This window comes from Scyliorhinus torazame, chromosome 11 (genome assembly GCF_047496885.1).
Source record: "Scyliorhinus torazame isolate Kashiwa2021f chromosome 11, sScyTor2.1, whole genome shotgun sequence".
In the NCBI taxonomy this organism is placed as follows: Eukaryota; Metazoa; Chordata; class Chondrichthyes; order Carcharhiniformes; family Scyliorhinidae; genus Scyliorhinus; species Scyliorhinus torazame.
In genome coordinates this window covers 66906127-66931937 of record NC_092717.1, presented here as the reverse complement: position 1 = coordinate 66931937, position 25811 = coordinate 66906127, and the positions used below count along the sequence as shown (strand labels likewise).

The 25811-nt window shown below is 49.8% G+C and overlaps 1 protein-coding gene across 1 annotated transcript in view; it reads left to right on the top strand.

The window, feature by feature from the left end:
• Nucleotides 1–25811, top strand: part of LOC140385928 (regulator of G-protein signaling 22-like) — a 927092-nt gene that overhangs the window by 220352 nt on the left and 680929 nt on the right. The window contains exon 7 of the mRNA XM_072468579.1: nt 2897–3050. Within this exon, the coding sequence (XP_072324680.1) occupies nt 2897–3050 (154 nt within the window). The remainder of the gene's footprint in view (nt 1–2896; nt 3051–25811) is intronic.

Genomic DNA, 25811 nt, shown 5'->3' with positions numbered 1-25811 from the left:
TTTATGTGCCCTTATTGATATCAGCTCCCCCCTAACCACCGCCTTCAACGCCTCCCAGACCACTCCCACCTGGACCTCCCCATTATCATTGAGTTCCAAGTACTTTTCAATGCACCCCCTCACCCTTAGACACACCCCCTCATCCGCCATTAGCCCCATGTCCATTCTCCAGGGTGGGCGCCCTCCTGTTTCCTCCCCTATCTCCAAGTCCACCCAGTGTGGGGCGTGATCCGAAATGGCTCTAGCCGTATACTCCGTTCCCCTCACCTTCGGGATCAATGCCCTACCCAGCACAAAAAAGTCTATGCGCGAGTAGACTTTATGGACATAGGAGAAAAACGAGAACTCCTTACTCCTAGGTCTACTAAATCTCCACGGGTCTACACCTCCCATCTGCTCCATAAAATCTTTAAGCACCTTGGCTGCTGCCGGCCTCCTTCCAGTCCTGGACTTCGACCTATCCAGCCCTGGTTCCAACACCGTATTAAAGTCTCCCCCCATTATCAGCTTTCCCGTCTCTAGGTCCGGAATGCGTCCTAGCATCCGCCTCATAAAATTGGCATCATCCCAGTTCGGGGCATATACGTTTACCAAAACCACCGTCTCTCCCTGTAGTTTGCCACTCACCATCACGTATCTGCCCCCGTTATCCGCCACTATAGTCTTTGCCTCGAACATTACCCGCTTCCCCACTAATATAGCCACCCCCCCTGTTTTTCGCATCTAGCCCCGAATGGAACACCTGCCCCACCCATCCTTTGCGCAGCCTAACCTGGTCTATCAGTTTCAGGTGCGTTTCCTGTAACATAACCACATCTGCTTTAAGTTTCTCAAGGTGTGCGAGTACCCGTGCCCTCTTTATCGGCCCGTTCAGCCCTCTCACGTTCCACGTGATCAGCCGAGTTGGGGGGCTTCCCACCCCCCCCCCCCCCCTTGTCGATTAGCCATCACCTTTTTCCAGCTTCTCACCCAGTTCCCACGCAGCTGTATCTCCCCCAGGCGGTGCCCCCCCGCCCATCCTCTCCCGTACCCGCTCCCCCCTTTCCCCAGCAGCAGCAACCCAGTAATTCCCCCCTCCCACCCCCCCCGCTAGACCCCCCGCTAGCGTAATTACTCCCCCCATGTTGCTCCCAGAAGTCAGCAAACTCTGGCTGACCTCGGCTTCCCCCCGTGACCACGGCTCGCACCGTGCGACGCCCCCTCCTTCCTGCTTCTCTATTCCCGCCATAATTATCATAGCGCGGGAGCCAAGCCCGCGCTTCTCCCTTGGCCCCGCCCCCCATGGCCAACGCCCCATCTCCTCTCCCTCCCCACCTCCCCCCATCCCCACCTGTGGGAGAGAGAAAAGTTACCACACCGCAGGATTAGAACATAAAACCCCTCTTCGCCCCCCACATTCGCTCCACCACTTTGTCCAAACGTTCTTTTTAATAACCCACTCATTCAGTTTTTCTTCCACAATAAAAGTCCACGCTTCATCCGCCGTCTCAAAGTAGTGGTGCCTCCCTCGATATGTGACCCACAGTCTTGCCGGTTGCAGCATTCCGAATTTTATCTTTTTATGAAGCACCGCCTTGGCCCGATTAAAGCTCGCCCTCCTTCTCGCCACCTCCGCACTCCAGTCTTGATAAACGCGGATCACCGCGTTCTCCCATTTACTGCTCCGAGTTTTCTTCGCCCATCTAAGGACCATTTCTCGATCCTTAAAACGGAGGAATCTCACCACTATGGCTCTGCGAATTTCTCCTGCTCTCGGTCCTCGCGCCATCACTCGGTATGCTCCCTCCACCTCCAACGGACCCGCCGGGGCCTCCGCTCCCATTAACGAATGCAGCATCATGCTCACATATGCCCCGACGTCCGCTCCCTCCACACCTTCAGGAAGACCAAGAATCCTCAAGTTGTTCCTCCTTGCGTTGTTTTCCAGTGCCTCCAACCTTTCCATACATCGTTTCTGATGTGCCTCCTGTATCTCCGTCTTCACCACCAGGCCCTGTATATCGTCCTCATTCTCGGCTGCCTTCGCCTTCACGACCCGAAACTCCCGCTCCTGGGTCTTTTGTTCCTCCTTTAGCCCTTCGATCGCCTGTAGTATCGGGGCCAACAGCTCTTTCTTCATTTCCTTTTTTATCTCTTCCACGCAGCATTTCAAGAACTCTTGTTGTTCAGGGCCCCATGTGAAACTGCCACCTTCCGACGCCATCTTGGTTTTTGCTTGCCTTCCTTGCCGCTGTTCCAAAGGATCCGCTGCAATCCGGCCACTTTCCTCTCCTTTTTCCATCCGTGTCCAGGGGGAATTCCCTTCTGGTTTACCGCACAGTGTTTTTAGCCGTCAAAATTGCCGTTGGGGCTGCTACCAAGAGCCCAAAAGTCCGTTCCACCGGGAGCTGCCGAAACGTGCGACTTAGCTGGTCATCGCCGCACCCGGAAGTCCATCCATGATTAATCTAAGACAAAGGTTTGGCACAACATCGTGGGCCGAAGGGCCTGTTCTGTGCTGTATTTTTCTATGTTCTATCTGGATAAATTTATCATTTTACATTGATGGCAATATTCTTGCCTAAAGGACCTTATGCCTGTCCCAGAATTAATGACTTAGAAAAAATAGTTAAGATTTTTTTTCTGGACGTTCAAGAAGACGTCTGAAAAAAAGGAATGATTAGGAAAATACAAAATCTCCTAAATGAGGGTTGACGTGAAGTAAAGTGCAAAAGATTTAAGATTTCACAAGTAGTAAAAAAGATAAGGATCCTGATAAAATGTTCATTGTTCTGTTCAGTTCCTGCTGTTACTTTAGATGAGTTCATACGTTGTTAACTGAATGTACAATGAATAACGAACATGCATTTGATTATGTTCTAAATAGTTGTCATCAGTAACAAACTTGCTTTGATAGGCTTCCATTACCCAAACTGAAGCGTTGTTCACAGAGGCAAAAGGCAGCATTCCATTAATTGTCATCCAATCTGATCGCAGACCTACATTCAACATTAATGCACCTACCGAACCATCTATGATATCTATGCAGTCTTCAGAAAGTGTCACATCTGGTAAGAAATTTCTGACTATATTTTCATATATTCTTATGCAGAATTTATGATTGGCATTCAAAATGGTGAATGATGTAATTTTCCTGGCAATTTAGTGAAACATGAATTGCATGTTTTAGTAATGTATTTGCTGAATCACTGTAATCCAATTATAGTGTGCAACATGACCCATAACTTCCTTTCCCCATGGTGCCCTACCTGGGGCTACCCCAAGGAGGAATGCAGAGAACCTGAATCCATGCCCGCCTGGAGATCCACAGGTAAGGAAGGTTTGCATAATAGTTGCCGAGAAAGTTCAAACTGCTGTTGGGCAATTGCCCTGAAAATGGGAACCATCTAATTTAAAGTGCAAACTTCAGATGGATCCTACTGTCTTACAGTAATAGTTGCCCAGAAAAACTAAGAAGACTTAAAATCATTTTGAATGTCGAGGTAACTATAGCACTGACATCTCCCCCACTCCTGACCCGATGTGATTACCCCATCAAACTGCCACTCCACAGGATCCCCCTGGCTACCCTCCTGCCACCCTAATTACACCTTCAATCTTTTGAACCGTGCGGGGGTCCCGCACAAGAGGTTAGTGAGGACAGTCGTAGGGGTCCTACGACTGTCCTCACTAGCCTCTGACTAAACACCCCCAAACCTCTTGACTTCTCTCTCACCCCTGAGTGCAGCCCCTACCCCCAGAAATTAATAAATAGAAAAGGATTTAAGATGTTACCGGGAATTGTGTATTGGTTCCCTAGTAGTAGCTATGAAGTCGTACATTGTTTTAGTAGTGAGTGATGAGCCAGAATTAGTGAACTAATGACACTATATGGGAATTAATATGATCAACTTCAGTGCAGTGTTTGAGAAGATGTAAACCAAATAGTTTGTATGATTCTAGCTTCAATATAATGGGACAGAGACTATCCACAGTAAAGTAGGTGAATATATTAATGGTTAAAATTAAAAGAAAAAAAACCAGATGTTAAAAAACGTTATGTGACAAAAATCGGCTTACATGCCAAAATGCATTACATGCCTTTACCTGACAAACAGTAGATATAAATGACTGTAGGATCTCTTATTTTTTAACAAGAGACGGGGTCTGGTGGTAGTTTGAGATTGAATTTATTGCAAAACTTGGTTAGTACACTTTCAAATGCAAACAAGAGAAATAAAAGTCCAGCGGGGCAAAAGGAAGAAAACAGTGGAAAATGAACAAAGAGAGAGGGCACCACGTGCACCAAGAGCTTTGTACCTGCACTTTCTGGTATCGCCCCCCCGTCTCTGCACCCTAAATTGGCGTATAAATTTTGAATTATGACTTTACGTTGGTGTCTAACTTACTGCCTCTGAATCCGAAAAGGCTGGTGTAACATTTAACTTTGATCATCGCCATATTGCAAATGTATAATCTGACCTTGACTCAGAACAATACAAGCTTGTATTTCATCCCACAGTTACAATATTTTCAAAACTTGGTTTTAATATTTCCCCACAATCCCCCCTTTGATACTTCTAAAATTAAAAAAAAAGAATGAATCAATACAAGCAAGCAGAAAATATCACAGAGGAACATATTCACAGATGTCTTTGATAGTACCTTTGTTTCAGAACAGCCTTCAACAGTAACGTGCATGCCGATAAACCGTTACAATCCTTTAACTATAGGAAGCAAGGTTATTGGGCAAAAGAGGATGACGGGTAGTCTTGAGAGGTATACCTTAGCAGGGGCTTTGGTTAATTGTTTAACGCAACACTTAATAAGCTTGCAAAAACTGAAAAAGCAAGCAACGGATACAACAATATGGTTAGACATGTTGGCAAATAAGATTGTCTTTTAAAAGATAGGAATTTTAGTCACTGTGTGCTTGCTTAACGCGAGATGCGTGAATCCAAGCTTTCTTCCCCTGGGCTTTAACAGCTGCCTGGGTGGTCAGTAGCACTTGATGGGCTCCTTCTCACTTAGCATCCAGAGGTTCTTTATGTACTTTCTTCACTTGAACCCAAACTCCAGGGACAATGTCATGTCCTCCTGGTGGGTCTTCTCAGGCCGCCAATGCCTGTTGAGTAGCAGAACTAGTAGCATTTGTTAGATTCTCACTATTGACCTTTCGCAAATCAGTGGTTCCTGGCATAGACACTGGTCTCCCTGTTATGATTTCAAATAGACTTAGGCCTGTAGTTCATAGAATTATCATAGAATTTACAGTGCAGAAGGAGGCCATTCGGCCCATCGAGGCTGCGCCAGCCCTTGAGAAGAGAACCCCACTTAAGCTCATGCCTCCACCCTATCCCCATAATCCCATAACTCAGTAACCCCACCTAACCTTTTTATTTGGAAACTAAGGGCAATTTATCATGGCCAATCCACCTAACCTGCACATCTTTGGACTGTGGAAGGAAACTGGAGCACCCGGAGGAAACCCACGCAGACACGGGGAGAACGTGCAGACTTTGCACGTTTCTGTGCAGACAGTGACCCAAGCTGTGAATCGAACCTGGGACCCTGGAGCTGTGAAGCAACTGTGCTTGCTACCGTGCTGCCCAGATCTATTAGGAGTTGCCCATCTATTGGTAGTGCCTGGGGCAAGGCATTCCTTCCTGATGATGTTTGGCAAGTCATTGTTCAGAGTTCTGTTCATTCGTTCCACTTGCAATGATGATTGTGGGTGATGAGGCCAACGTAAGTCTCAGGTAATGTTTAGTAATCTACAGACTTCTTGGCAGACAATACTTGTAAAGTGGGTTCCCTGGTCAGAGTCAATGCTGGCTAGGACCTCCCCATCGGCAAATGTAATCCTCACATAGGACCTTGGCTGTGGCCCTTTGGGGCGACACGGTGGCATAGTAGTTAGCACTGCTGCCTCACAGCTCCAGGGACCCAGGTTCAATTGTGGCTTCGGGTGACTGCCTCGGTGTAATTTGCACTTTTCCCCCCTTTTCTCTGTGTTTTTCCTCCGGGTTCCTTGGTTTCCTCCCGCAGTCCAAAGATGTGCAGGCTAGATAGCTTGGCCATGCTAAATTGCCCTTAGTATCTAAAAGTTTAGGTGGGGTTACGGGGATAGGTTGGAAATATGGGTTTGAGTGGGCTACCCTTTCCGGGGACCGGTGCAGAGTCGATGGGCCAAATGGCCTCCTTCTGCACTGTAAATTCTATGATTCTTGTTGGAATGGCTCCACCCACCATGTGAACCTGTCGATTACCACAAGAGCGTTGGTGTATCCGTAAGATGGAGGAAGGGTGACAATCGACCTGCAAATGCTGGAATGGTCCGGCAGGGACAGGGGACTTTAGTTGGGGCATTACCATGATAGAATAATAATCCTGGACCTATCAGACTACACAGCTGTCTGCTATCAACTGGGCATGTTTCTCGAATCCACGACTCCACCAGCTTTTCTGGAAGCGTGCTGCCATTTGTTGCGGGATCAAGTGCCCCCATGAATGGGCTAAATGGGACATCAGTGCTTGTGGCGCGACTGGCTTGTTGGTACCTCCTTTGTCTCCAGATACCTCCATCACATAGCTTCATTCCTGCCTCAATCCATGTCCACTTTTCCTCTCGAGAGCAGTCGCCTTGTATTGTCTGTACGTCTTCAGTGAGACTGATTGCTCCCAGTCTGCATGTTTGTGCTGGTTCCTCTGGAGAAGCACATTGTGAGGTGGCCTCTTGGCTGCCTTGTCGGCTAGAGTCTTTCCTTGTGCTTCTGTGGTATTTTCCTTTGTATGGGCCTTATGCTTCAAGATGGACACTTCGTGGGATAAGTGTATGGCCTCTAGTAAGTCTCATACCTCCTTCCCATTTCTGATAAGTGTACTGGCATCAGTGAGAAATCTTCTCTGCGATAACTGGCCAAAGTTGTGAGCAACCCCAAAGCTGTACCTTGAATCTGTATAGGCGTTAGCCGCCTGTCCTTTTGTTACCTGGCATGCCTCTGCCAGGACCCGTAACTCAGCCTGTTGGGCTGACGGCCCTGAGGGCAGACAAGCCTTTGCAACAATCTCATGTAGGCTTGTAACCACCCATCCTGCTTTTCAGATGCCATTGTCAATAAAGGAGGAGTCTTCTGTAAATAGGACCAGGTCTGAGTTGTGCAATGGTTCCTCTGCCACCAAGTGCAATTCCTACATTTAGTTCAAAGTCTCCTTGCAGTCATGCCCCTCTCCTCCCCTGTCTTGCTCCTCGGGAAGCAGGAGCATAGATGATGGGCTATCTGGGCTAGCCTGGACAATGTGGAGATTGGGGGCTTCCAGGATCGCTGTCCACCTTGTCCATTTGGCTGCAGTCACTCTGTTCATACAAGGCAGAATGAGTAAAGCATGGGGGTGTCTGACATTAGCTTTTGGTCCAGGACTAGACCCGCATTGGCCATTATAGCCTGACACATGGCTTCTGCTGCTCTTGGGCAACTTAACTTCCCCATCTGAGGGCCACTGCATCCAGTTTTCCCGAATAGTATCCAATAGGTCTCTGCTGATTCCCATGTTCTTGCACCAGTATTCCTATCATGTAGCCTTCTTTCTCATGGACAAACAAGGTAAACGGCTTCCCGTATTTGGGGATTCGAAGAGCTGGCGCAGAACACAAGCGACGGGATTCTCCGAGCAGCGTACGCCAGCGTCAATGGGCTTCCTGGGCCAGTTATTCTCCGGATTTCAGGGGACTAGAACGGCGCCGGAGCTGGGGTCCGTGCATGCCCGTGACTGATGGCGCGGTTCCGCGCATACGCGCGACGGCCGTCTCTGCGCCGGCATGTGCGTGTGGTTGCTGTCTCTGCGTCGGGCCCCGCACAACATAGTGGAGCCCTGCCGGTGGAACTTGGCGGGCACTCTGAGAATTGCTCTGGGGGCCGATCCGGCACCGCGACGCCGCGCGAGCGCGATTGCTGCCAATTCTCCGGCGGCCGGGGAATCGGTGGCCCGGCGTTGGAGCGGTGTTGTGGGATTCTCACGCCCAACCCCGGCGATTCTCCCACCGGGCACAGGCTCGAGCACCCCCTCTGCAGCGTCCGCGCGGCCAGCGACCGACCCCAGACCGAAGCCCCCCGAGCAGCGACCGGCCCCAGACTGGAGCCCTCCTGATTAGCGACCGCCCGCCCAGCGACCGGCCCCCGAAGCAGAGTCCCCCTGAGCAGCGACCGCCTGCCCAGCGACAGGCCCCGCACCTGAGCCCCCCCTGAGCAGCAACCGCCAAAGCAGCGACCGCCTGCCCAGCGATTGGCCCTGCACCCAAGCTGACCCCCCCCCCCCCCCCCCCCGAGCAGCGACCGCCTGCCCAGCGACAGGCCCCGGACCCGAGCAGCGACCCCCCCCCCCCCGGTGCAGCGACCGCCCGAGCAGCGACCGGCCCCGGACCCGGGTCCCCCAGAGCAGCGACCGCCTGCCCAGCGATTGGCCCTGCACCCAAGCTCCCCCACCCCCCCCCCCCCCCCCCCGCCCCCGAGCAGCGACTGCCTGCCCAGCGACAGGCCCCGGACCCGAGCAGCGACCAGCCCCGCACCCGACCCCCCCCGCCCCCGAGCAGCGACCGCCCGAGCAGCGACCGGCCCCGGACCCGAGTCCCCCCGAGCAGTGACAGGCCCCGGACCCGAGCAGTGACCGACCCCGGACGCGAGCCCCCCCGAGCAGCGATCGCCCGAGCAGTGACAGGCCCCGGACCCAAGCGCCCCCGAGCAGCGACAGCCCGCAGACCGGTGCCCCCACTGAACAGCGACCGACCCTGGAACAGAGCCCTCCCGCCCAGCGAACACCCAAGGCCCCAGCATAACCTGTTTAACTGCTGCTTCCTTTCCCCGGTGTAGGTCTGACTAGGCCCACACCGGAGTCTGACCAACTGGCCGCTCCCTCCAGACTCCGACCACGTGATCTGTCCCAACCAACTGGTGTTCAGCCTGTCCATCATCCTGAACCAGCCTCCCCGAACAGGTGCCGGAATGTGGCGACTAGTGGCTTTTCACAGTAACTTCATTTGAAGCCTACTTGTGACAATAAGCGATGTTCATTTCATTTCATTTGAAGCACCTGGAGGAAGAATAGGTAAAGGACGGGCCCTTTCCAGACCCCCACCAAGGCCAACGTCAGCGTAACTAGACCGCGAGGGCGCAGGGCCTCGCCAGTGAAGCGGGATTGCCCGAGTCAACCCTGGAGCGACAGGTACTCACCCGTCCCCACTGGAAGGTGAACCCAACCTCATCGTCCCACGAGACCAGACTGGCCCACCCACAACCCCCTCCAGTGACACTGACACCGCCACCATCATCCATGACCCCCCCGAACGAAATCACCTACCTTACGCAAAGCCAGCCCTGCCAGCCGAGAGCAGCCGCCGACCAAGGAAGCGGGGAAAACGCTCGGCCTGAAGGTGAAACTTAAATTATGCACCTTCAAGACTCCTCTCCCCAGCGTACTCCTGGCGAATGTCCAAGCGATTGAGAACAAGCTGGATGACCTCAACGCTAGACTTACCTTCCAGAGGGAAGTGAGAAACTGCTGTGTGCTCTGCTTCACAGAGACATGGCTCACTCCAGCCACACCAGATTGTGCCATCCAACCCGAAGGTTTTTCAATCCACCGAATGGATCGCACGAAGGCCTCAGGCAAGTCGAAAGGTGGGTGTGTTTGCCTCCTGATCAACACCTCCTGGTGCTCGGATGTGGTGTACCTAGCGTGCTATTGCTCCCCAAACCTAGAATACCCAACTGTGAAGTGTCGCCCCTTCTACCTCCCACGTGAATTCACCTCTGTACTCATCACAGCAGTCTACATCCCACCCCAGGCGGAAGTGAAGAAAGCACGTGACGAACTACATTCCACCAACAACAACCAAGAAACAAATCACCCCGAAGCCCTGACAATTGTGGCTGGAGACTTCAACCACTCCAACCTCCGAGAGGTCCTACCCAAACTCTATCAACATACCTCCTGCTCCACCAGAGATGCAAACACCCTGGACCACTGCTACACGAGCATCAAAGGAGCTTACCGCTCCATTCCCCGACCTCACTTTGGCAAATCGGACCACAAGTCGGTATTCCTACTAACGGTTTACAAACAGCAACTCAAACGTGCTGAGCCAGTCAAGAAAACCGTGCAGTGCTGGTCCGAGGAATCTGAGGACATTCTCCGCGATGGCTTGGAGACTGTGGACTGGTCCATATTCATGGCCATGGCAGCTAATCTGGACGAGTACGCAACCATCGTCACAGACTTCATCAGTAAGTGCATCGAGGACGGTGTACCAAAGAAGACAATACGGGTATTCCCCAATCGGAAACCTTGGCTCAACTAAAAGGTTCACTCCCTGCTGAAGTTCCGCGGAGACGGAGGTGTTCAAGCCTGATGACCCTGAACTATATAAGAAATCCAGGTACGACGTACGGAAAGCCATCAGGGATGCAAAAAGACAATACCGCATCAAACTAGAGTCCCAGGCCAATGACACTAACCCACAACGACTATGGGAGGGCCTACACAAGATCACAGGCGATAAAGCAAGTCCAGGTGGAATATCTGGGGCTGGAGCATTCCTACCCGATGATCTGAACAAGTTCTACGCCCGCTTTGAGCAGTCAGCCAGTGATCAGCCCATTAAACTCCTGCCCCTTACCTTAAATCTATGCTCCCTGGTCATTGACTCCTCGATCATGGGGAAAGATTTATTCCTGTCTACTCTATCTATGCCCCTCAATGTTATGCATCTCAATCATGCCCCCCCCACCCCCACCTCCCTGTCGGTCTCCTCTGCTCCAAAAAAACAATCTTAAGTCTATCCAAACTCTCTTCATAATTAAAAAGTATCCAGCCCAGGCAACATCTTGGTAAATCTCCTCTGCACCCATAAAACCATAAGACATAGGAGCATAATTAGGCAACTCAACCCATCAAGGCTGCTCCGCCATTCAATCATGGCTTTTGATATTTTTCTCATCCCCATTCTCCTGCCTTCTTCCCAAAACGGCAGCACGGTAGCATTGTGGATAGCACAATTGCTTCACAGCTCCAGGGTCCCAGGTTCGATTCCGGCTTGGGTCACTGTCTGTGAGGAGTCTGCACATCCTCCCCGTGTGTGCGTGGGTTTCCTCCGGGTGCTCCGGTTTCCTCCCACAGTCCAAAGATGTGCAGGTTAGGTGGATTGGCCATGCTAAATTGCCCTTAGTGTCCAAAATTGCCCATAGTGTTGGGTGGGGTTGCTGGGGTATTGGGATAGGGTGGAGGTGTGGACCTTGGGTAGGTTGCTCTTTCTAAGAGCCGGTGCAGACTCGATGGGCCGAATGGCTTCCTTCTGCACTGTAAATTCTATGAAATCTATGAAAACCCCTGATCCCCTTATTAATCAAGACCCTATCTATCTCTGTCGTAAAGACACTCAGTGATTTGGCTTCCACAGATTCACCACCCTCTGGCTGAAGAAATGCCTTCTCATCTCGGTTTTAAAGGATTGTCCCTTTAGTTTGAGATTGTTTCCCTTGCTTCTAGTTTCCAGTGCTATCACATCCCTCCGGTAATGTGGATTCCAAAACTGCACAGTGTTCTAGCTGTGACCAAACCAACATTTTATACAATTGCAACATAACCTCCCTGCTCTTAAACACTATGTCTCAGCTAATAAAGACAAGTATACCATGTGCCCTCTTATCAACCTGCTCGGTTACCTGAAGGGACCGGTGCACATGTACAACTTCTGATCCTCTGTGGTTCCCAGGGTCTTGCCATTTACCATGTATTCCTTTGCTTTGTTTGTCCTTATCCGATTGAATTTCATTTGCCACTGATCAGCCCATCTGACTAGCCTGTCTATATCTGCCTGTAATCGAAGGCTATCCTCCTCACTAGTCACCAACCCACCAATTTTCGTATCATAGAATATATAACAGTACAGCACAGTACAGGCCCTTCAGCCCACAATGTTGTGCTGACCATTTATCCTTATCCAAGATCAACATAACCTACACCCCTTCAATTTACTGCTGTTCATGTGCCTGTCCAAGAGTTGCTCAAATGTCCCTAATGACTTTGACTCCACCACTTCTGCTGGCAGCGCATTCCACACACCCACCAACTTCTGTGTAAACATAGAACATAGAACGATACAGCGCAGTACAGGCCTTCGGCCCACGATGTTGCACCGAAACAAAAGCCATCTAACCTACACTATGCCATTATCATCCATATGTTTATCCAATAAACTTTTAAATGCCCTCAATGTTGGCGAGTTCACTACTGTAGCAGGTAGGGCATTCCACGGCGTCACTCTTTGCGTAAAGAACCTACCTCTGACCTCTGTCCTATATCTATTACCCCTCAGTTTAAAGCTATGTCCCCTCGTGCCAGCCATTTCCATCCGCGGGAGAAGGCTCTCACTGTCCACCCTATCTAACCCCCTGATCATTTTGTACGCCTCTATTAAGTCTCCTCTTAACCTTCTTCTCGCCAATGAAAACAACCCCAAGCCTTTCCTCATAAGATTTTCCCTCCATACCAGGCAACATCCTGGTAAATCTCCTCTGCACCCGCTCCAAAGCCTCCACGTCCTTCCTATAATGCGGTGACCAGAACTGTACGCAATACTCCAAATGCGGCCGTACCAGAGTTCTGTACAGCTGCAACATGACCTCCTGACTCCGGAACCTCAATCCCTCTACCAATAAAGGCCAACACTTGAAGGCCTTCTTCACAACCCTATCAACCTGGGTGGCAACTTTCAGGGATCTATGTACATGGACACCGAGATCCCTCTGCTCATCCACACTTCCAAGAACTTTACCATTAGCCAAATATTCCGCATTCCTGTTATTCCTTCCAAAGTGAATCACCTCACACTTCTCTACATTAAACTCCATTTGCCACATCTCAGCCCAGCTCTGCAGCTTATCTATGTCCCTCTGTAACCTGCTACATCCTTCCACACTATCGACAACACCACCGACTTTAGTATCGTCTGCAAATTTACTCACCCACCCTTCTGTGCCTTCCTCTGGGTCATTGATAAAAATGACAAACAGCAACGGCCCCAGAACAGATCCTTGTGGTACTCCACTTGTAACTGAACTCCATTCTGAACATTTCCCATCAACCACCACCCTCTGTCTTCTTTCAGCTAGCCAATTTCCGATCCACATCTCTAAATCACCCTCAATCCCCAGCCTCTGTATTTTCTGCTATAGCCTACCATGGGGAACCTTATCAAACGCTTTGCTGAAATCCATATACACCACATCAACTGCTCTACCCTCGTCTACCTGTTCAGTCACCTTTTCAAAGAACTTGATAAGGTTTGTGAGGCATGACCTACCCTTCACAAAGCCATGCTGACTATCCCTGATCATATTATTCCTATCTAGATGATTATAAATCTTGTCTCTTATAATCCCCTCCAAGACTTTACCCACTACAGACGTGAGGCTCAGCGGTCTATAGTTGCCGGGGTTGTCTCTGCTCCCCTTTTTGAACAAAGGGACCACATTTGCTATCCTCCAGTCCTCTGGCACTATTCCTGTAGCCAATGATGACATAAAAATCAAAGCCAAAGGTCCAGCAATCTCTTCCCTGGCCTCCCAGAGAATCCTAGGATAAATCCCATCAGGACCCGTGGACTTATCTATTTTCAGCCTGTCCAGAATTGCCAACACCTCTTCCCTACGTACCTCAATGCCATCTATTCTATTAGCCTGGGTCTCAGCATTCTCCTCCACAACATTATCTTTTTCCTGAGTGAATACTGATGAAAAATATTCATTTAGTATCTCGCCTATCTCTTCAGACTCCACACACAACTTCCCATCCCTGTCCTTGACTGGTCCTACTCTTTCCCTAGTCATTCGCTTATTCCTGACATACTTATAGAAAGCTTTTGGGTTTTCCTTGATCCTTCCTGCCAAATACTTCTCATGTCCCCTCCTTGCTCGTCTTAGCTCTCTCTTTAGATCCTTCCTCGCCACCTTGTAACTCTCCATCGCCCCAACTGAAACTTCACACCTCATCTTCACATAGGCCTCCTTCTTCCTCTTAACAAGAGATTCCACTTCTTTGGTAAACCACGGTCCCCTCGCTCGACGCCTTCCTCCCTGCCTGACCGGTACATACTTATCAAGAACACGCAGTAGCTGATCCTTGAACAAGCTCCACTTATCCAGTGTGCCCAACACTTGCAGCCTACTTCTCCACCTTATCCCCCCCAAGTCACGTCTAATGGCATCATAATTGCTCTTCCCCCAGCTATAACTCTTGCCCTGCGGTGTATACTTATCCCTTTCCATCATTAACGTAAACGTCACCGAATTGTAGTCACTGTCCCCAAAGTGCTCTCCTACCTCCAAATCCAACACCTGGCCTGGTTCATTACCCAAAACCAAATCCAACGTGGCCTCGCCTCTTGTTGGCCTGTCAACATATTGTGTCAGGAACGACCGCAGGGGATCCCTGCACTGACTGCTTCTTCCCAGTCCCTCTTACAGTTACCCATCTATCTCCAATCTTTGGTGTAACTAATTCCCTGAAGCTGCTATCTATGACCCCCTCTGCCTCGCGAATGATCCGAAGTTCTTCCAACTCCAGCTCCAGTTCCCTAACTCGGTCTTGGAGGAGCTGGAGATGGCAGCACTTCCTGCAGGTAAAATCAGCAGGGACACTAACGGCATCCCTCACCTCAAACATCCTGCAGGAGGAACATTGCACTCCCTTCCCTGCCATCCCTCTAACTTTCTACCAAGATCTGGCTAACAACTATATTAAATTTAAAAACAAATAATAATAAAAAATATGGTACTTACCTCACACCAATGGGTTTTATTATTAGGTTAGAGGAGGAGGGCGGGTGGGAGACACTACACGTGTAATGTCTCGGGTTTCCTCTCCACCAGAATTTATTGGTGAGGGTCTTCCCAGAGGTCCGCGGGTCGAACTTCCTGTTCCCGCCTTAAACACTAAAATTTAAAAAAAAAAACAGCAAAGAGGGACCGAAAACGGGACCAGGTAAGTGTTTACCGCTGAAATTGACTAGCCTGCTCCTGTGAAGGTCTCCCAGAAATCACTAACGCACCGCTCCCGCTGAAATCGACTGGCCAGCTCCTGCAAAGACAAGTGTTTTTAAAGGAGAAACGTACCTCCCAGCAATCACTTGCGCACTGCTCCCGCTGAAATTGACTAACCTGCTCCGCTCCCGCTGAAATCGACTGGCCTGCTCCTGCAAAGACAAGTGTTGTTAAAGGAGAAACTTACCTCCCAGCAATCACTTGCGCACTGCTCCTGCTGAAATTGACTAACCTGCTCCGCTCCCGCTGAAATCGACAGGTCTTTACTCAGGAGTATTCTAAAACTTACGGAATTGTGATCGCTATTCCCAAAGTAATCACCGACTGAAACTTCAACCACCTGGCCGGGATCATTCCCCAATACCAGGTAGGTCCAGTATGACCCCTTCCCGAGTTGGACTATTTACATACTGCTCTAAAACACTCTCCTGGATGCTCCTTACAAATTCTGCTCCATCTACACCTCCAACACTACATGTGTCCCATTCAAACCTGGGGAAGTTAAAATCTCCCATCACGACCACCCTATTGCTCCTACATTTTTCTATAATCTGTCGACATATTTGTACCTCTACTTCACGCTCGCTTTTGGGAGGCCTGTAGTAAAGTCCCAACAATGTGACTGCACCCTTCCTATTTCTTAGCTCTTCCCATATTGCCTCAGTGCTCGAATCCTCCATCAATCCCTCCTTAATCATAGCTGTGATATCATCTCTGACCAGTAATGCAACTCCTCCACCCCCTTTTTTAAAATTTTTTAAATTCTCCATTTTCACATTTTCTCCCACATTTACATCCATCAACAATAAACAATAATCAGCAAGATATGTCAGTCCCCATAATAACAACGATCCCATCTACCCACCAACCCCCAAACCTCAACCCGCATGTTTACATAAACAAATGACAAAAGGGAATCAGGGATTACCCGTAGTCACCCTTAATCTTACACAGCCCCCACCCCCCCACCCCAACCCCAGGTCTCCAGCTCCTCCCGTCCACTGCCTCTTGTAAAACTCCTCCCCCACCCTTGGTTCCTTCCCCCCCCCCCCCCCCTCCCAACTTTCCACCCCGGCTAGACCACTCGGACCCTGTTCTGCCAGGCTCCGATGGCCGCAGCCCCTCCCCCTACCTCACTCCCGTTCACTGGCCGGCACAAACCGGCCAGCGAGGAGGCCCCCGCCCGGGTCCCTTTCCCACTTGCCCGGCCCCAGGAAAGCCCAAAGATCCCCTTTTAGCCCACAAACCCGGCATATCCACCTACACCCCAAAGAACTCTCATTTTGAGTGAAAGTCCCGTCCCTTCCCTTGTCCAAATATGTACCACCTTGGCTCCTTTAATCTCTCCACCCGCGCGCAGTGATACAAAAAAGAAGAACATACAGTCATGAGGTTACGTCGGCACATGGCCATTCCTCAATTTGTCAGTTCTGCCACAGTCCTTCTGCTTTCGCAAACTCCTCCGCTGCTTCCGCCGTTCCAAAATAAAAGTCCCTGAGCTTGTAAGTCACCCTCAGCTTCGCTGGATATACAATGCCGCACCGCACCTTGCTAATGTACAGTGCCCTCTTCTCCCGGTTGAAGGCAGCCCGCCTCCTTGCCAGCTCCACCGTAAAGTCCTGGTATACACGTATACCAGCTCCAGCCCACTGCACCACCCGCTTCTGCTTGGCCCAGCTCAGGACCTTCTCCTTCACCCTGTACCTACGGAAGCACAGAGTCACTGCCCTTGGCGGCTCACTCGCCTTTGGTACAGGCCTCCACGACCGATGAGCCCGTTCCAGTTCATATCGGGAGGGGTCCTCCCCCTCCCCCAATAGTTTTGCCAGCATCGCGGTAAAATACTCAGTCGGCTTCGGTCCTTCAACTCCTTCGGGCAGCCCCACAATCCTCAAGTTCTGTCGCCTGGATCTATTTTCCAGGTCTTCCATTTTTCCTCGCAGATCCTTGTTAGTATCCATCACCTGCCGCATCTCTCCATCGAGGCAAGTTGATCACCGTGCTGCAATAATGTCTCCTTCACTTCCTTCAGCACCTCCCCTTGCTCTCGCACCTCCGCCACTGCGCTCGCCACCTCCGTCCTCACCGGGGAAACCGCCTCCTCCACCAGCACACTCAAAACCTCCCTCATCTCCTTCCTCACCGTCTCAATGCATTTCGCAATCTGCGCCAACTGCTTTTCAAATTCCGCAGCCATCACCTTGGTTATTTCTTCACCTTCCCTGGTGCTCCAGCCTCCCATTTTTCCTGGTGACCCCGCGGTGACCTTTCCACTCCCCGACGGACCTCCAGCTGGTTTTTTTTCGGCTGTTTTTCTGCTCGCCCTCAACATTTCTCTTTGGGTTTTTTTCCCTCCTGTGTCTTCACAGTGCCCCCTCCGTGCCTTCTCCCTGCTTCTGCCGCCTCCGTGGACCCTGGGACCGGGCTTAAAGCCCCGAAAATGCCGTTCCCGAGCGGGAGCTCTCCATTGTGCGGCTGCCTCCCGCCCGCCGTCACCGGAAGTCTCCTCCACCCCTTTTACCTCCCTCTCCATCCCTCCTGAAGCATCTATACCCTGGGATATTTAGTTGCCAGTCTTGCCCTTCCCTCAACCAAGTCTCAGTAATCCCAATAACATCATATTCCCAGGTACTAATCCAAGCCCTAAGTTCATCTGTCTTACCTGCTACACTTCGCGCATTGAAATGAATGCACCTCAGACCACCTGTCCCTTTGCGTTCATCATCTCTTCCCTGTCTACTCCTCCCCTTTGTCACGTTGAGTTTATTATCTAGCACCTTACTGGCTTTAGTTGCTGCCTCTTTACTGACCTCTAACTTCCTAATCTGGTTCCCATCCCCCTGCCACATTAGTTTAAAACCTCCCCAACAGTGTTAGCAAAAGCACCCCCTCGGACATTGGTTCCAGTCCTGCCCAGATGTAGACCATTCGATTTGTAATGGTCCCACCGCCCCCAGAACCGGTTCCAATTACCCAAAAATCTGAACCCCTCCCTCCTGCACCATCTCTCAAGCCACGTATTCATTCTGACTATTCCTGAATTTCTACTCTTACTGCCTCGTGGCACTGGTAGCAATCCTGAGATTACTACCTTTGAGGTCCTACTTTTTAAACTTATCTCCTAACTCCCTAAATTCTGATTGTAGGACCTCATCCCGTTTTATACCTATATCGTTGGTGCCTATATGCACCACGACAACTGGCTGTTCACCTCCCCCTTCTGTATGTCCTGCAGCGTATCTGGGACATCCCTGACCCGTGCACCCGGGAGGCAACATAGAATTCGGGAGTCTCGTTTACGACCACAGAAACGTCCGTCTACTCCCCTTACGATTGAATCCCCTATGACTATAGCCCTGCCAGTTTTTTTCCCGCCCTTCTGTGCAGCAGAGCCAGCTACGGTGCCATGAGCCTGGCTACTACTGCCTTCCCCTGGTGAGTTATCTCCCCCAACAGTATCCAAAACGGTATACCTGTTTTGGAGGGAGATAACTGCAGGGGACTCCTGCACTGCCTTCCTGCTCTTTCTCTGCCTTTTGGTCACCCTTTCCCTGTCTCCCTCACCAACCCTAATCTGCGGTGTGACCAACTCACTGAACGTGCCATCCACGACCTCCTCAGCATCGCGGATGCTCCAAAGTGAGTCCATCCGCAGCTCCAGAGCCGTCATGCGGTCTAACCGCAGCTGCAGCTGGACACACTTCCCCCACATGAAGGAGTCAGGGGCATCAGCCGCGTCTCTGAACTCCCACATTGAGCACGAGGAGCATAACACGGGTCTGGGATCTCCTGCCATTTTTACACTTTACCTTAACTGATTACAAATATATTATCAAATAATGAATAGGTGAAAGGAATAATGATTTTACTTACCAATCACAATACTTACCAACCCAGGAAGAGTTAAATTTCTCCCAGCTACTTACCTTCCCGACAGACCCCTGGCCCCTGCTCCCGCCGAAAATCTGAAGGCCGCTTTTCCTGCAAGTTAAGTATTTAAAGTGTCAACTTACCTTCCCGACAGACCCCTGGCCAGTGCTCCCGCCGAAGATCTGAAGCTATAACTTGCGGATAAAAGAAAAAGAAAAGAGAGAGCTTATCTGATATTCACTCACCCCCTTAGGTTAGAGGAGGTGGAAGGGTGGGAGATACTACAAGCGTACAAGTGTAGTGTCTCTGGTTTAGCAACCGCCCAACTTAAATAGAGGTAAAAATCAAACACATAAGCACCTACCTGATTCCCAAGCTGCACTCGCTGCACTCCGGCTCCTTCTCTCTCTCCCGCTCCCGGAAATGAAGGCCGCTGGAACCTGGGGGCAAGTTTAAACTCTTACCCGAATCCCAAGCTGCACTCTCTGCTCTCCGGCTCCCTCTTTCAATCCCGCTCCAAAAAATGAAGGCCGCTGGAACCTGGGGGCAAGTTTAAACACCTACCTGAATCCCAATCTTCACTCTGGCTGCCTTTCTCTCTCCCGCTCCCGGAAATGAAGGCCGCTGGAACCTGGGAGCAAGTTTAAATACGTACGGCATGCTTGCCTTCATCGGCTCGCGCCCTCAGTATAAAAGTTGGCAAGTCATGTTGCAGCTGGAAAGTGCAGTATAGATTAGTGTCTGATTGGCTGAAGCTGCCCCCACCCTAATTGCTGAGAGGCAGTTATCTGGCAGTCACCTGAGGCCTGTTAAGGGGCACAAAGGTACACATTGTATTCTTCTCTTTGAAGTTTTAGTGTGAGTCATCCTAAAGTCTGTATAAAAGACAGACAGAAAGCGCACATTAGTAAGCATTGCGCTGGTCAAGGATACACAGCCTGAGTGAGTGAGACACAGACAGAGTGAGAATTTGGTAATTTGGTGCAGTGAGGTAACCAGGAAAGGTAAGTGGTTAATCTAATTGTGCTGTTTTTCAGTTAAAAGTGCTGTGTAGATTAGTGTCTGATTGGCTGAAGCTGCCCCCACCCTAATTGCTGAGAGGCAGTTATCTGGCAGTCACCTGAGGGCTGTTAAGGGGCACAAAGGTACACATTGTATTCTTCTCTTTGAAGTTTTAGTGTGAGTCATCCTAAAGTCTGTATAAAAGACAGACAGAAAGCGCACTTAGTAAGCATTGCGCTGGTCAAGGAGACACAGCCTGACTGAGAGAGACATAGACAGAGCGAGAATTTGGTAATTTGGTGCAGTGAGGTAATTCGGTGAAGAGTGGGAGAAGCTGCTTTTTCCCGACTGTTTTGTTCTCTCTCTTTATTCGGCCCTAATTTTGGGAGCCGTTCAGAGGAGGAGGAGCAGTCTCGTGTGGGTATAAAAACCTAACGGTAACTTCCTGTTTTACAGTTTTTTTCCCAAAAGTGACGTCAGAGGGAAGCTGTGATCTGATTGGTTGATAGCAAATCTGCCCCAAATTTAAAAACACAGCTAAACTCGTAAACTTAAATTAAACTAATTAATTAATTAGTGATGGCTGGTCAGCTTGAGCTGCTTGATGTGGGAGCTGACAGATCCCATTGCGAGCTGCAGCGACCACATCTGCAGTAAGCGTTGGCTGCTCGAAGAGCTCCGGCTCAGAGTTGATGAGCTGGAGTCTGAGCTTCAAACACTGAGGCACATCCGGGAGGGGGAGACTTACCTGGACATTGTGTTTCAGGAGACAGTCACACCTGTCAGAGTAAGTAGTTTAAATCCTGCCAGTGGGCAGGGACAGCAGGGTGTGACTGCAAATCAGGCAGGTAAAGGGAACCAGCAGTCAGGAACTCAGGAGCCTCAGCCCTTGACCATGTCCAACAGGTATGAGGCACTTGCTCCTTGTGAGGTTGGCGAACAGGGCTGCCGGAAGGACGAGTCAGCTGACCAAGGCACCATGGTTCAGCAGGCCATTCAAGGGGAGGGAGTAAATAGGCAAGTTGTCGTTGTAGGGGATTCTATTATCAGGGGGATAGATAGTATCCTTTGTGAGCAGGATAAAGAGTCCTGCATGGTATGTTGCCTGCCCGGTGCTAGGGTGCGGGACATCTGACCGGCTTGAAAGGATGAGGGAGGGGGAGGATCCAGTTGTTGTGGTCCATGTCGGTACCAACAACATGGGCAAGTCTAGAAAAGAGGACCTGTTTAGAGATTATAAAGAGCTAGGATTCAAATTTTAAAAAACAGGTCCTCAAGGGTCATAATCTCCGGATTACTGCCCGAGCAATGTGCAAATTGGCATAGGGAGGCAAGAATAAGGGAAGTTAACACGTGGGTGAATCATAGAATCATAGAAGTTTACAGCATGGAAACAAGCCCTTCGGCCCAACCAGTCCATGCCGCCCAGTTTTTACCATTAAGCTAGTCCCAGTTGCCCGCACTTGGCCCATAACCCTCTGTACCCATCTTACCCATGTAACTATCTAAATGTTTTTTAAAAGACACAATTGTACCCGCCTCTACTACTACCTCTGGCAGCCCATTCCAGACACTCACTACCCTCTGAGTGAAGAAATTGCCCCTCTGGGCCCTTCTGAATCTCTCCCCTCTCACCTTAAACCTATGCCCTCTAGTTTTAGACTCCCCTACCTTTGGGAAAAGATGTTGACTATCTACCTTATCTATGCCCCTCATTATTTTATAGACCTCTATAAGATCACCCCTAAGCCTCCTACGCTCCAGGGAAAAAAGTCCCAGTCTATCCAGCCTCTCCTTATAACTCAAACCATCAAGTCCCGGCAACATCCTAGTAAATCTTTTCTGCACTCTTTCCAGTTTAATAATATCCTTTCTATAATAGGGTGACCAGAACTGCACACAATATTCCAAGTTTGGCCGTACCAATGTCTTGTACAACTTCAACAAGACGTCCCAACTCCTGTATTCAATGTTCTGACCAATGAAACCAAGCATGCCGAATGCCTTCTTCACCACCCTGTCCACCTGCGACTCCACCTTCAAGGAGCTATGAACCTGTACTCCTAGATCTCTTTGTTCTATAACTCTCCCCAACACCATACCATTAACTGAGTAGGTCCTGGCCTGATTCGATCTGCCAAAATGCATCACCTCACATTTATCTAAATTAAACTCCATCTGCCATTCGTCGGCCCACTGGCCTAATTGATCAAGATCCCGTTGCAATCCTAGATAACCTTCACGATGCACTGTGCCACCAATCTTGGTGTCATCTGCAAACTTACTAACCATGCGTCCTAAATTCTCATCCAAATCATTAATATAAATCACAAATAACAGTGGACCCAGCACCGATCCCTGAGGCACACCACTGGTCACAGGCCTCCAGTTTGAAAAACAACCCTCTACAACCACCCTCTGTCTTCTGTCGTCCAGCCAATTTTGAATCCAATTGGCAACCTCACCTTGGATCCCGTGAGCTTTAACCTTCTGCAACAACCTACCATGCGGTACCTTGTCAAAGGCTTTGCTAAAGTCCATGTAGACAACGTCTACTGCACTGCTCTCATCTACCTTCTTGGTCACCCCCTCAAAAAACTCAATCAAATTTGTGAGACATGATTTTCCACGCACAAAGCCATGCTGACTGCCCCGAATCAGTCCTTGCCTCTCTAAATGCTTGTAGATCCTGTCTCTCTGAATACCTTCAAATTTGTGAGACATGATTTTCCACGCACAAAGAATACCTTCTAGCAACTTACCTACTATAGACGTTAGGCTCACCAGTCTGTAGTTCCCAGGCTTTTCCCTGCTGCCCTTCTTAAACAAGGGCACAACATTCACCACTCTCCAATCTTCAGGCACCTCACCTGTGGCTGCCGATGATTCAAATATCTCTGTTAGGGGACCCACAATTTCCTCCCTAGCCTCCCACAAAATCCTGGGATACATTTCATCAGGTCCCGGGGATTTATCTACCTTGATGCGCTTTAAGACTTCCAGCACATCCTCCCCTGTAATATGCACACTTCTCAAGACATCACTATTTATTTCCCTTAGTTTCCTAACATCCATGCCTTTCTCCACCGTGAATACCGATGAGAAATATTCATTCAGGATCTCACCCAACTCTTGCGGCTCTGCACATAGATGTCCTTGTTGATCCTTAAGAGGCCCTACTCTGTCCCTAGTTACTCTTTTCCCCTTTATGTATCTGTAGAATCTCATTGGATTCTCCCTTGCATTATTTGCCAAAGCAATTTCATGTCCCCTTTTTGCCCTCCTGATTTCCCTCTTAACTCTATTTCGACAATCTCTATACTCTTCAAGGGATCCACTTGATCGCAGTTGCTTATGTACGTCATATGCCTCCTTCTTCTTTTTGACCAGAGTCTCTCTATCTCGGGTCATCCAGGGTTCCCTACTTCTACCAGCCTTGCCCTTCACTCTAAAGGGAATGTGCTTACCCTGCACCCTGGTTAACAAATTTTTAAAAGCCTCCCATTTACCAGCCGTCCCTTTGCCTGCCAACAGTCTCCCCCAATCTACCTCTGAAAGTTCCTGTCTAATACCATCAAAATTGGCCTTGCCCCAATTAAGAATTTTAACTCTTGGGCCAGACCTATCATTCTCCATAGCTATCTTAAAACTAATGGAGTTATGGTCACTTGTCCCAAAGTGATCCCTCACTAACACTTCTGTCACTTGCCCTTCCTTATTTCCCAAGACGAGGTCAAGTTTTGCCCCCTCTCTAGTCGGTCCATCCACATACTGAATGAGAAATTCCTCCTGAATACACTCAACAAATTTCCTTCCATCCAAGCCCCTAATGCTATGGCTGTCCCAGTCAATGTTGGGAAAGTTAAAGTCCCCTACTACTACCACCCTATTATTCTTGCAGCTATCTGTAATCTCCTTACATATTTGCTCCTCAATTTCCCGCTGACTATTTGGGGGCCTGTAGTACAGTCCTACCAAGGTGATCTCTCCCTTCTTATTTTTCAGTTCCACCCATATAGACTCAATGGGCGAACCCTCGGATATATCCCCTCTAAGTACTGCCGTGATGTTCTCCCTAATCAAAAACGCCACTCCCCCTCCTCTCTTACCTCCTGTTCTATCCTTTCTATAGCATCTGTACCCCGGAACATTGAGCTGCCAGTCCTGCCCCTCCCTTAGCCATGTTTCAGTCATAGCTATAATATCCCAGTCCCATGTGCCCGTCCGTGCCCTGAGTTCATCCGCTTTGCCCGTCAGGCCCCTTGCATTGAAATAAATGCAGTTTAATGTAGACCTTCCTTGCTCTCTGCCCTGCTTTCTCTGGTCATGCTTTACACACTCTCCCTTCCTGCCTTTTGTTTCTGTCCCCACTGACTTCCTACATCGGTTCCCATCCCCCTGCCGCATTAGTTTAAACCCTCCCCAACTGCACTAGCAAACACACCCCCGAGAACATTGGTTCCGGTCCCACCCAGATGCAGACCGTCCGATTTGTACAGGTCCCACCTCCCCCAGAACCGGTCCCAATGTCCCAGGAATTTGAAACCCTCCCTCTTGCACCATCTGTCAAGCCACGTATTCATCCTAGCTATCCTGTCATTCCTACTCTGACTATCACGTGGCACTGGTAGCAATCCTGAGATTACTACCTTTGAGGTCCTACTTTTTAGTTTAACTCCTAACTCCCTAAATTCAGCTTGTAGGACCTCATCCCGTTTTTTACCTATATCGTTGGTGCCTATATGCACCACGACAGCTGGCTGTTCACCCTCCCCCTCCAGTATGCCCTGCAGCCGCTCCGAGACATCCTTGACCCTTGCACCAGGGAGGCAACATACCAACCTGGATTCTCGTTTGCGTCCACAGAAACGCCTGTCTATTCCCCTTACAATTGAATCCCCTATCACTATAGCTCTGCCACTCTTTTTCCCGCCCTTCTGTGCAGCAGAGCCAGCCACGGTGCCATGAACCTGGCTGCTGCCACCTTCCCCTGGTGAGCCATGTCCCCCAACAGTTTCCAAAACGGTAAATCTGTTTTGGAGGGAGATGACCGCAGGGGATCCCTGCACTGCCTTCCTACTCTTCCTCTGTCTGTTGGTCACCCATTCCCTATCTGCCTCAGTAATTTTAATCTGCGGTGTGACCAACTCACTGAACATGCTATCCACAACTTCCTCAGCATCGTGGATGCTCCAAAGTGAGTCCATCCGCAGCTCCAGAGCCGTCAAGCGGTCTAACAGGAGCTGCAGTTGGACACACTTCTTGCAGATGAAGGAGTCAGGGACACCAGAAGGGTCCCTGACTTGCCACATCTCACAAGAGGAGCATGACACTGAGCTCTCCTGCCATGACTTAAACCTGAAGTTAAATTTGAACTACACTACACAGCTAAGAGAAAGTCAAAGAGAGAGAAATCACTTACCAGTTACAAGCCAATCACTTACCTGCTGGCTGTGATGTAATTGCTCCCGAGGCTCCCTCACAGGTCTGCTTCTCTGCACCTCCTTAAGATGAGCACCAAATTCCCTTAACTAGTTAATTAATTTACTTAATTAATTGGATTTTTTTTTTGGGGGGGGGGGGGAAACTCAACCCCAAACACCAAACTCCAAAAAGCAAACACAGCCCTCACTCACCTCTTACCTGAACTCAGCATTACCCAAACTCAGATACACTCTGTTTGCCTCCAGCACTCTGTTTCTAAAGGCACTTCAGCCACACCTTTTGTATCCTTCCTGATTTACAGTCAGCCAATAGGCCTGCTCCCGAAACTGATCTCCCGAAACTAACAGCTGACCTGCAAGGTAAGGAAGTGGTGAAGCAGTACTTACCTCACCCACGCCGCGACCTTTTAAACTGTCCCCT